The sequence below is a fragment of the Eleutherodactylus coqui genome, chromosome 7 (genome assembly GCF_035609145.1).
Source record: "Eleutherodactylus coqui strain aEleCoq1 chromosome 7, aEleCoq1.hap1, whole genome shotgun sequence".
Lineage (NCBI taxonomy): Eukaryota > Metazoa > Chordata > Amphibia > Anura > Eleutherodactylidae > Eleutherodactylus > Eleutherodactylus coqui.
This window is the reverse complement of record NC_089843.1, coordinates 98,759,718-98,772,304: the sequence shown is the minus strand read 5'-3', so window position 1 is coordinate 98,772,304 and position 12,587 is coordinate 98,759,718. Positions and strand designations below refer to the sequence as shown.

The 12,587-nt window shown below is 41.3% G+C and overlaps 1 protein-coding gene across 15 annotated transcripts in view; it reads right to left on the bottom strand.

Annotated features, from left to right (window-relative positions):
- The window catches only part of SORBS2 (sorbin and SH3 domain containing 2), a 228,832-nt gene that overhangs the window by 51,343 nt on the left and 164,902 nt on the right, over positions 1–12,587 (bottom strand). For 12 of the 15 annotated variants that reach the window (XM_066573447.1, XM_066573433.1, XM_066573436.1 and 9 more), the window contains 2 exons: positions 10,966–11,049; positions 4,583–4,639 (listed from right to left, as the gene is read on the bottom strand). The exons of the other annotated variants lie outside the window; for them this stretch is intronic. In XM_066573447.1, coding sequence (XP_066429544.1) covers positions 4,583–4,639; positions 10,966–11,049 — 141 coding nt within the window. The remainder of the gene's footprint in view (positions 1–4,582; positions 4,640–10,965; positions 11,050–12,587) is intronic. 15 annotated transcript variants of the gene reach the window in all.

Genomic DNA, 12,587 nt, shown 5'->3' with positions numbered 1-12,587 from the left:
TGTAATTTTCAATCTGTTTATTGGCTTTTGTAGAATCTATGTGTTATAAAACACATTTATCAAATCTCATTCAAACACTGCAAGATTATCAGCAAAGACTATTATGAGCTCTAGTTAGCTTTGTCCACTGATTGACAGCTGCCCCCTTATGCACAATAGCCAAAAGACACCTGTCAAAAGTGGCGAGAATACTTGATGGGTTAGTCTAATAGAGGACTAGTCCTCAATATTCATGAGATATATTTGTGGATGCTACTAATAAAATGCAAGTTTATCCCAAACTACTGCACAGATACATAAAGCAGACATATCGTTGTCATCAGTGAGCCTGTTACTGTCTTATACTGCCCTCAGAGTAGTATCAGATTCCCTATAAATCCACAGCATGTCAATTTGTGTTGCAGATTCTGAGCATGGGTATCACCCTTTACATGGGTGCTGTTTTTGCCACTTTGCCACTGCAGGTTTGCTACAGAATATTCACAGCAGATCGGCCTAGTGTTGCCATATCCAAAGACACACTAAAAATATAAGTGATATCTTATCAAAAACTGAGTGCACCCCCACAATTGGTGACAGGTACGTGTTAATGACTTCTATAGGATGCTCTGTTGCACTTACACACCCCTGTTAAAGTGCCATGTTTTTGTCATGTTGAGAAATACAACAAAGATGAATCCTTTCTGATTTATTTCCACCTTCAATGTGACCCGTTATCTGTACACTTCCATTGAAATACAAACATTAGGGTGGGAAAATAAAAGTAAAGGCCCATTTACACTGGCGATACTCGCTCCTGTGTAACAGCACGGAAGTGAGTGTATGCGAGGATGAGTGTCGGGCATCCTTTACCCGCCATTCGTCCAGTGTAAATGGGACTTTACAAAACTAAAATAATGCGGTTGCATACGTGTGAACACCCTCTCTTATATATGAGGTTGTGTATGTGTTCAGAATTAGCCAATCAAAAATTGATGAAAAGACCAGAAAAAAATTAGTCCAGGAGGCTGCCAAGAGGCCTACAGCAATATTAAAGGAACTGCAGGAATGTCTGGCAAGTACTGGCTGTGTCGTGCATGTGACAACCATCTCCTGTATTCTTCATATGTCTGGGCTGTGAGATAAAGCCTTTTCTAACAAAGAAAAACATCCAACAAGTCTACCAAAATTATGTGGGAGAACGTATTCTGGTCTGAGGAGACCAAGGCTGATCTGTTTGGCCATGATTCAAAAAATTGTTAGGTGCAAAGCCAACACTGCATCACCAAAAGAACAACATACGCGTAGTGCAGATGGTGGAGGCAGCATTATGTTTGGGCCTGTTTTCTTGCTGCTGGAACTGGGGCTTTCGTCAAGGTGGAGGGAAATATGAGCAGTTCCAAATATCAGTCCATTTTGGCACAAAATTTTCAGGTCTCTGCTAAAAAGCTGAAGATGAATTTCACCTTTCAGCACAACAACGACCCAAAGCATACCTCCAAATCAATAAAAGTGGCTTCTTCAGAAAATCAAAGTTTTGGAATGGCCCAGCCAGAGCCCAGAACTGGATCCCATTGAAGATATAAGGTCTGACCTGGAGAAGGCGCTACACACAAAATGCCCTCACAATCTGACAGAATTGGAGCACTTCTGCAAGGAAGAGTGGGCGAAGATTGCCAAGTCAAGATGTGCCATGCTGATCGACACCAACCCAAAAAGACTGAATGCTGTCAAAAAGTCAAAAGTACATCAACAAAGTATAGTTTTTTTTCCCCACACCAAAGGCCCATTTACAAGCAACGATTATCATTCAAAATTCGTTAAAACGATGGCATATGAGCGATAATCGTTGCAAGTAAATCCTCACATCATTTACGCTTCAGATAAACGATGATTTTAAGGTGAGCTTAAAATCCATCTTTTAGCTGGAGAGTAGATAACACAGACCGCATGCTGTGTTCTCCACCGGAGTGGCTGATTACATTGTATATGTGCTGACAGCCCCTGCGAGAACAAAGGAGCTGATTGCAGAGCTCAGACCACCTGCTGAGTTCTGCAAGCAGCTCCTGGAGGCTCATTTGCATGCAAATGAAGCTGATAAAGTGCTAATGGGCATTAGTGCTCATTAGTACTTCATGCAAAATGATTGCTAAAACTGTCAATCGTTTGAAAGATTGTCTTTGCGTGTAAATGAGCCTTAAATGATTTCCGTTGGTTTTTCAATGGAATTGTACAGATAACGGGTCACATTGAAGGTGGAAATAAATCTGAAGTTATTCTTCTTTGTCGGATTTTTTCACATGATAAAAACGTGGCATTGTAACAGGGGTGAGTAGACTTTTTATATCCACTGTATTGTACTTCTCCCCCATTATCTGTCAACACAATGCTCCAGATTAAACTACAAAATTCACGTAATCCCTATAGCCTCAACTACAGTAATACGATGTCTTTGATGGAAATAAAAGAGAATGTAGAGAATCCAAACTATGCCAGGGTAGCCGTGCCTATAGTGTGTTCTTGCTTAGTAAAACCCTGTAACATTCTCATTTACTGAAGAAACATATAAAAATCCAGTAATGGAAAATATAATGTCTTTTATCCTTTATGGGATCTAAACTAAGTAAAATAAAAATACAGTGGCCAACATTTACTATTCAGTATACACCTAATGTTGGTGGAAACGACATCGGTTATAAAGTCGCGTCGAGAGTTGGGCCAAATTTGCAACATTTGTCTTCTTACTTCCAAAAAAAGAAAACAAGCAAGAAACATGAGCATGGTGAATCCTCCCAGCGGCTTCTGCAGGGGGAAGCTGTGGTTACCCAAGGCTTTCTCCAGCAACTCGAACTTCTTATTGAAGAGGGCTTATCTTTTCAAGACAATCACTTTAATGCAAATACTTAATAATGGAGAAAAGTAAAAAGCTGGATCTTCATTCTCCGAGTAACTTTGCCAAAAGAGCCCCCAAATACCTTCCTATAGTGAAATACGAGCTCACATCAAGATCCCAGTCGTGTCCACCCAGTTCCTGCTTTATAAGTAAATATTCAGGACTTATAACTCAATACTGCCCTCCTCTACTTAAATTTGCACAGTATCTAGAGATGGAGAACTACAAGCGTTTTTTTGTTGAAAAGAAAGCCTGTGCTTACACTAGCTACATAAAACACGGAATGGATAGTATAGGGTTATTACAAATGATCTTCCCAATTTGAACCCCTCATAACTCGCGTATAATGACACTCAGATACATAAATTTGAGATTAATGGAAATTCAAAATTTTTTAGTTAGCAAAACTGTCTAACACTAAGATGTGCTTGTCGCCGATAGCAACCAATGACAGCACAGCTTTCATTTCTCAAGCTGCTGAGGTAAAATGAACGCACCGCTGTGATTGGTTGCTACAGGCAACAAGGACAGTCTTACTGTTAGACAATTTTACTAAAAATGAGGCTCAAAAACATTTTATGCCGTAGTTGTTGCTAGGGTACTATGAGACAAAATGGCTGCCAAGGAAGACAGGAGAGCGTTTTTTGTCCTTGATTTTCACATCTACCTATCTGTCAATAGTGTGCAACGTCATTGTCGAACCATGTTTGGTGAAGATCCACCCAGCGGGCGCACAATTCATAAGAGGTACTTCAGTTTTAAGGCAAAAGGTTACATCTGTAAGCAAACATCATCCGTCTGTCAACCAGCAAGAGGGGAAACAGTGGAGCGTGTCCGGGCAAGTTTCACACAAAGTCCTCAGAAACCACACCTTGTGTAGAAGAGTCTGTGCAAATGTTTACAATGTTACCCCTACTGACTGCAACTGTTACCGGCCCTTGGGCTGTGCAATAAAGAGGGGTGAAGTTCTTTCTGCGAAAGTATGTAAATGAACTGTAATGGAAAGCGATGGTCTCACGGAATCTGTAGTGTTTATTGATGAAGCCGCCTTCCAGCTTTCAGACACCGTTAATAAACGTAATGTCCGAATCTGGGGCGGCCAACATACCTACGTGGAGCAGATGCACGACTTCCCCAAGGTGGATGCGTTTTGCACTCTAACCTGAAGAGGAAACAATCCCAGGGATTTCATACCTGGACACTACAGATACGACTTCTGCAGCAGGTAGTGATGATTGGCTGTGCGGGTAGTGATGATAGTGAACTTGTTCCTTGGCCTCTACGTTCCTCCCGAACGTTACGCCTTAGGAGTGTTAGAGTCTACATGCCACCCACCATCCATGATGTACAAGTACACATTACAGAAGCCATTGCAACAGTGTATAGTGATCCACTACAACGTGAATGGCAGGAACTTGTTACAGGCTTAATGTGTGACAAAGGCGTCTCTGATATGGAAAGCATTTTAGAGTTTATGTTTCCATTTATATAAAATTTATGTATCTCAGTGCCATTAAACATGAATTATGAGGGTTTCAAATCAGGAAGATTGTTTGTAGCAACCCTGTAAATTTCTTAGTAATGTAAATCTATTGTTCCTGACGTGTTCATCCTTTATTACCCTCCTACTGCCCTCACAGACAGAAAGATGAAGAACTACAAACATATTCAGGTGTAGAACAGGCCATGCAAACAATGAATAAGATTTACCTCAGTAGACACACGTGGGGGGCTCTCCTGCACATAATCCAATAGTTTTTTAGGAGGCTGGCGGCAGACACAGAACAGAAATGCAGAGGTGAAATGGATAATCATTATAGTAGACCATTACCAAAAGTGATGGAGAATGTTGGTGTTAGTTTTTAAAAAAAAAGGGGGCTTCACAAGGTAAAGAAAGCAAACTACCGACATGAGGAAAACCAGAAATTAGTGAAAAGTAGTGAAATGTCTACATGCAAGCCACACAAAACAATAAGCACACATCTGCGGAGTGCTGGGGATATGTTAGTGCCATAGTTGTCCTATGCAGCTAGTCACTCTACAGGTTTCCAGCAATGGAAAGAAAACACAAATACACCACACAGTTACAAAAGGAAGACATGCAGGCCCAGCACTCTGTAAACACCCTATTTTGCACCATTGCTCTGTGCACCTCTTTCCACACATACTACACTAGTCGGGTAATGTATCCTAATGATTAATGTTACAGGAAGTGAGCAAATTATATGCAAATGTATACTACGTCATAGACTGACCATTGTTTACTGAGGATTACGCCGGAGTAACCCAACGGATAAATGCTGACTGTGAAAAGTTCATAGATGGCTGGTTGCTCATCTGTATGACTTTTATTAAAAAGTTATGTCTACAAAGCTGCACTATTGTGGTGGCAGATCATTTCCTGGAAATGAGTTTATGGAAACGTGCATGGTGGTATCGTAATAAAAACTACAACTGCTGTAAAGTTGTACGCATGGTTTCCTATTGAATCAATAGGGAAAAACTGTAAAAAAAACAACATGTTACAAACATTTTCTATATCTGGCATAGAAAAATGCATGCTGTAAAGCACTATGGCTTTTCATCACACTGCGTGAATAGGATTTCCTATAACATACCAATCATTTCATTGTAGCACCCGACCCCTGTGGTGCTAGTGCAGCAGCAATAATGGGGCATACCCACTATGACTGAATGTGCCAGAATTCAAAAAAAGAAGCAGAGTAATACTAGCCAGCCCAAAGTTGAGAAGCCTGAGAAGGCCCTCAATTTGTTATAGGATATTAAATCACTGCTCTTCTGCACAACATTGAGGGGGTAATAGGCTGAACTGCATGGACATATGTCTTTTTTTCGAACTAACATACTACCGAGTTTTCCCAAAAATAGGACTCTGTCTTGTATAAATTTTTGCCCCAAAGGAGGCGCTAGCTCTTATTTTCAGGGTATGTCTTATTTTACTTACCTAGCAGGCTCAGTCCAGGTCCCTCCCACTGCTCTCCACAGCTCCGGCATGGTTCCTGCAGTCCTCGGCCGCCCATATAAGATCACTTCCTGGTTACGGGATTCATTAATCCTGCCTCCACGAAGCGATGGATGTGATCGATTCTGCAGGTGCTGCTCTACCAATCAGTGCAGCGAGGACTGCGATTGGTTTTTCGGGCACTGCTCTGCCAACCAGTGCAGCACTCGATGAACCAATCACAGTTATCACGTTATGGAGGTGGGATTTATGAATTGGCTGAGCCGCGGGGACAATAGCAGAAATCCAGGCAGCGCTCAAGAAAAGCATTTTCATTAACCCAGAAAAGATCTTCATTTGAGTGCTGCCTGGATTTCTGTTACTTTGCATTTACAAGAACCTTTGTAGCAGGTTTAGCAAGGCGTGCACCCTTACAAGTTTACGTTTCCTTTGCTGCTGATTTCTATTGTGCATTTGCTCAGACGGGCTCAGTTTGGGTTAAGAATAGAACGTTTTCTACCAATTTAAAATCCTACAACTCCTGAAAATCAGTTTCTGTGTAAATGCAATAAAAATAGGGGCACATATGAAGGGGAACTAGAATTGTATTCATATCTATAACAAGCAATTATTGCTAAGCTGCTTCTTGTTCTGGCAGCTTAGTGTTCATCTGGGTGTGAGAAGTTGTTGGGCAATGCGTTACCTAATAATTGCCTTCTGAAAAGACAGCCTGCCACAACACATGGCCATATTGGCACTAAGCTACAGACTGAAAGTGGCTCAGCACTACTCTAGATGTGTCTTTTACAGTTCAGATGAACTGGCTAATTTAAAGTTGTATGTATACATACAATGCTGTTGTTAGCCGTTTAGTCGTTCGCGACCCTAAATCAATAGTATTTCCACGGAAAACCCCTTTAATTAGAACACATATTTGTTCAAAAATTACACAAAACCTTCAACTCAAATAAATGAAAAATTAAATATTTTCTGAAGTAAACGCTTGAAGATGAAAGTTTTTAACTAGGTTGTTTCATCAAAACGACCAATTCCTTCTTACATTGAAGCTTATTTGATCTCTAGCAGATTGCCTTAGGTCTAGCTTCAGAAACCTCTGCGGCTGGCTTTGTATAGGAAGGAATTGTTCCTGTGAGAACCCATTTAAAAGGGTTTTCCGCTTAGTACAATTACTGCTTGTTAAGGTCCATTTAGACACGATTATCACTCAAAAGACATCTTTTGAGAGATGATCGTTGTGTGCATTTACATGGCAAGATGATCGCTCAAAATCCGCTCAAACAGCAGCTTGAGTGACAGTTTTAAGCGTTTACTTTGCATAAGTGTGTAAATGAAGGCTCACGCTGTATGCAGAAGACTAGCGGGACAGCTATCTTCTGCATACAGCTGTTGTCTTCTTGGAGTGCTCAGCTGGTATCTAGCTGAGCGCTCTGAGCGGGGTATACAGAAAACAGCTGCAGTGCTGTTTTCTGAATACTCCTACTGTGTTCACGGAGTGCTCAGCTGGTATACAGCTGAGCGCTCTGAGCGGGGTATACAGAAGACAGCTGGAGCACTGTCTTCTTCATACTCCAGCTGAGTTCTCCAAGCAGGATACCAGCTGAAACACTAGTATCAGCGGTATCCTGCTGAGAACTCAACACACGGCCCTGATAAGGCTCATCGTTCTCTTTCAGCTTGCTAAAAGACACCGATGAACGACTGGTTAACGAAAACTGCACGATGTCCGTGCCGTTAGATCCAATGATTCTCGCTCAGAAGATGGCTTGGAGCGATTTTTGAGCGAGAATTGTTGGGTCTAAATGAGCCTTTTGAAGGAAGGGCTCCTTGACAATTAGTTTCTCATAAAGTATTCATTTGTTAGTACCTCCACTGATGAGTTGTAACCTGAGGGGAAGCCTGGCAGTAAGGGTTAAGGACTATTTATATTGGATAATTATCATGCAAAATTTGTTCAAACGAACGAAAATGCATGATAATCGTTTACTATTCGTTTACTGTTTTTTACTCGCTTTCAAACAACATAAAAATCATTGCGGGATCGCATTCTTTTGCTGTGTGTAAACGCTCCCCTCTCAGCTGGTTTCACAGGAGCGTAAGCAAAATATTGTGCATGCTCAGCACTGCGTTTTTGCCCACTGAACAAGGCTTTTTGCGCACGTATCGATGTACTTTAATGTACTTTTTGCTGCCCGCAAAGCATGTTCATTTGTGTGCAGCAAACAAACGCACGATTGAAATGGCCAATTAGTTCCAAACGTGTTCTTTTCCCAGCGGAATTACGCAGTGTTTCACGCATCTACTTGGGTATCTACATGCGCATTTGTGCACACCACATTGACTTCTATGAGGACCTGTGGTGCACAAATACGCAGAAAGAGAGAGCATTTTCCATTTTGTCTTGTATGGCCGAAATGCACACGCAAAATACGGAAATATTAACAAAGCCATTGAAATCAATGGGTTCTATCCTCTGCGTATTCTGCGCACAAATACACAGGTGTAAAGCCGTTCCTTACATGGTGCCCGCTCAGATAAATGAGGACAGGACCTATACGCTCTCCACTCTAGCCAAAAGATGAGGATCCTGAAATGGGCACCGATTAACTCAGGGTCCTCTAATACTGTAGGTTACATGACGTTGTTTGTGATGAAGGTTTTTATCTAATTCATGTAAACATATATATATGCTGCTTTTTTTCATACACTGAAAAATTAACTTGTATTTTATTGCTATTTTGACTTGAAATTGTACCAGCAAAAGGGCGGTCTGTGACTGTTGTGCAGCACTGTACACATTTATCTCTCTCTGTGTCTGTCTGTCTGTCCTAATATTTTTGCCACCCAGGCTATTTCCATTTTCAGTTCTATGTTGAAGTCTGAGTTGGAGGACTCATCCCCTGCAGCTTGTAACAATTATCCATCTGAATGTGCTGCTGATCTTCTCTTACCATCACTTCCACTTTCCTGATATGACTTCAATTATGTATTTACTTAGACATATAATAGAAAGTGGCATAATGAGGACATCAGTACTATTTATTGCATTTCATGCAAACTATGGCGACAAGGTACAACCCGTAATACTATTTAACAGTCATTCACAACGATGACCACAATTACAACTTGCAGACCTAGAGATGCACCACTGGACAATACTTAACGGGAACCTGTCACCTCTAAACAGCACCGTAAACAATGTTAGGGTGCTGTTCAGAGAGGTGACTGGGAGCCGGGTGATGTATTTTTTGTACTTGCCTGCACCCCTATTCCCGGGTTGTCTGCTGGGAAAGTTTGTATGATACGAAAATGTGAGTCCTTTCAGACTGCCAAGTGCGCACACTCCTGTGACTATGGGAGAGCGTTCATACAGCAGTTTCATATTCCAACCAGTCATGGACTTACCAGTGCAAACGGGGCAGCGGGTGAGTATAAAACCTACTGGTCCCAGATTGCTGTCTACTCTACAAAAAGCACCATGACTTAGTTTATAGTTCTGTTCAGATGTGACCGGTTCCGTTTAAATATTAAATTGCACCTAAGGACACTTTTATAAGGAGTTTTCTGGTCAATATGTTGTATCAGTATTTGTAAGCCAAAACCAGACGTGGGACCTACAAAGAAAAACTATAACGGAAAGATTTGCACCCCTTCTGTCTACTGAACCCACTCCTGGTTTGGCTTACAAATACTGAAGCAAAATGCGGACCAGAATACTGCTGTGTGAGAGTGGCCTCATTATTTAGGACGACTACCTTTGTATCACTGCTCTCATTTAAGAATAGCCAGCATATAAACAGATGTGCTGGATACAACTTGTTCACATTATATCCTGTTATAATGTCCTTTCGATTCAGTGATTGAACGGATCAATTAACAGATGCATAGCTTCTTGGTGTCACTTCCATCATGTTTAAAATGGTTTGTTTGTCAAATCCATCAGGATCCATTTTTTCAATAGGATAGACAAAGATTGACTCGTTTACCTGTCCTGTTATTAATCCCTACAGATCTTTCTTTTACTATGGCAACAGGATGTTACAGGACAGCCACCCTGAGGCGCCAATCGTGCAATTTTGGCTCATCTGTGTTATGGAATTCCATCTTCTTGTTCTTTCACAAGAAGAGTAACACCGAATGGCAGGCAGGGAATGGATTTGTCCTATGATGTAAAGTAAAAGTACACATTGACTATAGTGGGGTCTGTTGAGTTTCTGTCACGCCGCTTGCCATTTTCCTGTACAAAGTAGCGCAGGGTTCTGCGCTATATCATACAGGACTTTGTGCTGGATCTGCACTGGAAGCTTCTAATAGAACCCCCAAGGCATGTGTGAACAGAACTATACATTAACACCTCTAAAAAAAAAGAAGTAAAATAAAAAGAACTGATCTTTTTAAAATGGATACAACAGATCTATCAAAAAAATGTATTGTTCTTAAAAAAAAAAAAAAAAAGAAAAAACAACCTTTTTTTTAAGCTAAAGAAATAGACATTTCAATAGGATGCAACCTGGCCATAATTAGATTTGCACATGTAAGCTGGCTGTCATGTCTGCTTTGGGGTACATTCACATAGGTGAGAAATTTGTGCGAGATGTACAAAACACGTGAGAAAATACAACCCATTATTTGCAATGGGTATATTGACATGATTTTGATGTGAGTCTCACAAGAGCACAGAACATGCAGATGCGTGCTCTCCGGCACAGCACATGGGCAGGGTTTACGTGTGCTGTGTGATGCGAGCCGTGCTCAAGGATGTGTGAATGCACCCTAGATCACAGTGGGACATAGTACTCATGATGTTGCCCATACAGGATGTAGATAAGTAGCTTCTATTGGGTATAGTTGCTCTGATTTGTACTGTAATATGCATCTTTCATTTTCTGTCCAGCGGGTATAATGGGTGCACAGTATGCAGTATAGGGAGCCTTACGATGGAGTATACCCTAATTCAATGCATTGTAAAGACTATGATTGCTTCTGCCTACAAGTAGGTGCACAGCATACGGTAATCCTTCATGGTGCATAAGTGGGAGTTAATAAACCATAAACTTCACAGGATTAGATTTCCTAACACCTATTGTAAGCATTAGTATCTAACCTCACTTACCGGATGTCCAAACTCCAGCTCTGAAAAGAATTTATACCATGGTTCATTTTCTAAATCTATCTCATCTGGATTTATACGGCCATTCTGGAGTAGGAAGCAAGGAGGGGGAGGTAAAAGGTACTCAAAAGGGTGCAAAGTCTAAAATGACAGCAGCAAACAAGCATAAAACACTAGTGCAGGGGATGTTCAACAGAGGATGTGTTCTAGCAGCACCGATCCTTCAAACAGATGCACTCTTGGCTAGTTTGATTAGCGTGAGGGCAATATCTTGTACATCTATCCAAAGTGTAGGTTTAGCTTCATACAAAATGTTACGGTTTACATAAATAAAAAGCGACATTAAGTTGAGTAACATTACAAATAAATGTCCTAACTTTTCTTCTGCTGATATTGCGTTACATTCGAAATTCGGTTGGTTGGTTCTGGAGTCAGCCAATAACAGACGAGGAGCAATCTAGATGCTCCTATACTATATAGGGCCTGATATAAAAAGTTACACTTGCCACAGTGCAAGTTATGAAAGTGGAAGGATTAGGTGTTGGTAAGGAACTTAGGGATAGATGATATAGATGTATAAAGAAAAAGAAAAAGTATTCACATGTTATCTGAGTCTTCTACGAATATGTACAATACACGTGGATGAAAACAGTGTTTTTGTCAGTTTTTAATGGTAGACCCTGTCCTTAAGGGGATATTGAAGCAAATAATCTTTCTTGGGAAACTGCTCAGCCAGCTGCATAAACAGGAAAGTAGACATGTTCACCTCACTCAGTACCCTGCTGCTCTTTAATTCCTGCTCCAGTGCTGACATTGCTGACAACAGGGACATGTGACTGCTGCAGCCAATCACCTTCAGCTGGTGATTAGTTGAAGTGGTCACATGACCCGTTGTCTGGATGTCATCCCTGCTGCAGCAGGAAGTTGAAAGCAGCAGGGGACCAGACCAGATGCTGTCAAAAAGGGTGCAGTGAGGGATCAGATGTCCTTTTACCCCTATAATGGAGTATGAGCAACCTTCTAAAACATTTTTAAGGTTAACCCCTTTAAATATTTGCTCTAAACACATTCTTATCTGACCCCAGAAAAGCCACTAGACACCAGCTACTTGTATGCAGAGTAGCAGAGGCACAGCTTGGATGGACCCAGGTGCGTAAGAGGTAATTAGGTTCTCCTCCTAGCTGACTAGATGCTAAAGTGTATAATGTCATGTTGCACATAATCTACACTCATTGACGAAAAAAATGATGCACCTAGATAGAAGTGTTGGATTGCTGCAAAACTCTGCATGCAGTTATGTTTCCGGCAGATAAGGCTGACTTCACACGGGTGAGCACGAAAGGCATCAGGGCCCGATATCGTGCTCGCTATCATGTTAATTCCCCGTGGATGCAAGGCGTTTTTATGTCAAAACCGCCTCACATTACTTCGGGGAAGTAGTGATCCTCCGCTGCGGCTGACAGCTGTGGTGGAGTATTGCGGGATTTCTCCCATTGTTTTCAATGGAAGACCTTGCATATCATGCCCCTAGCATGTGGTGCAATACTGGTCCCATTAAAAATAATGGGAGATGCGAGAGCATGCAGAAAGATAGACCATGACTGATTTGTTTCTCGCATCGCAGT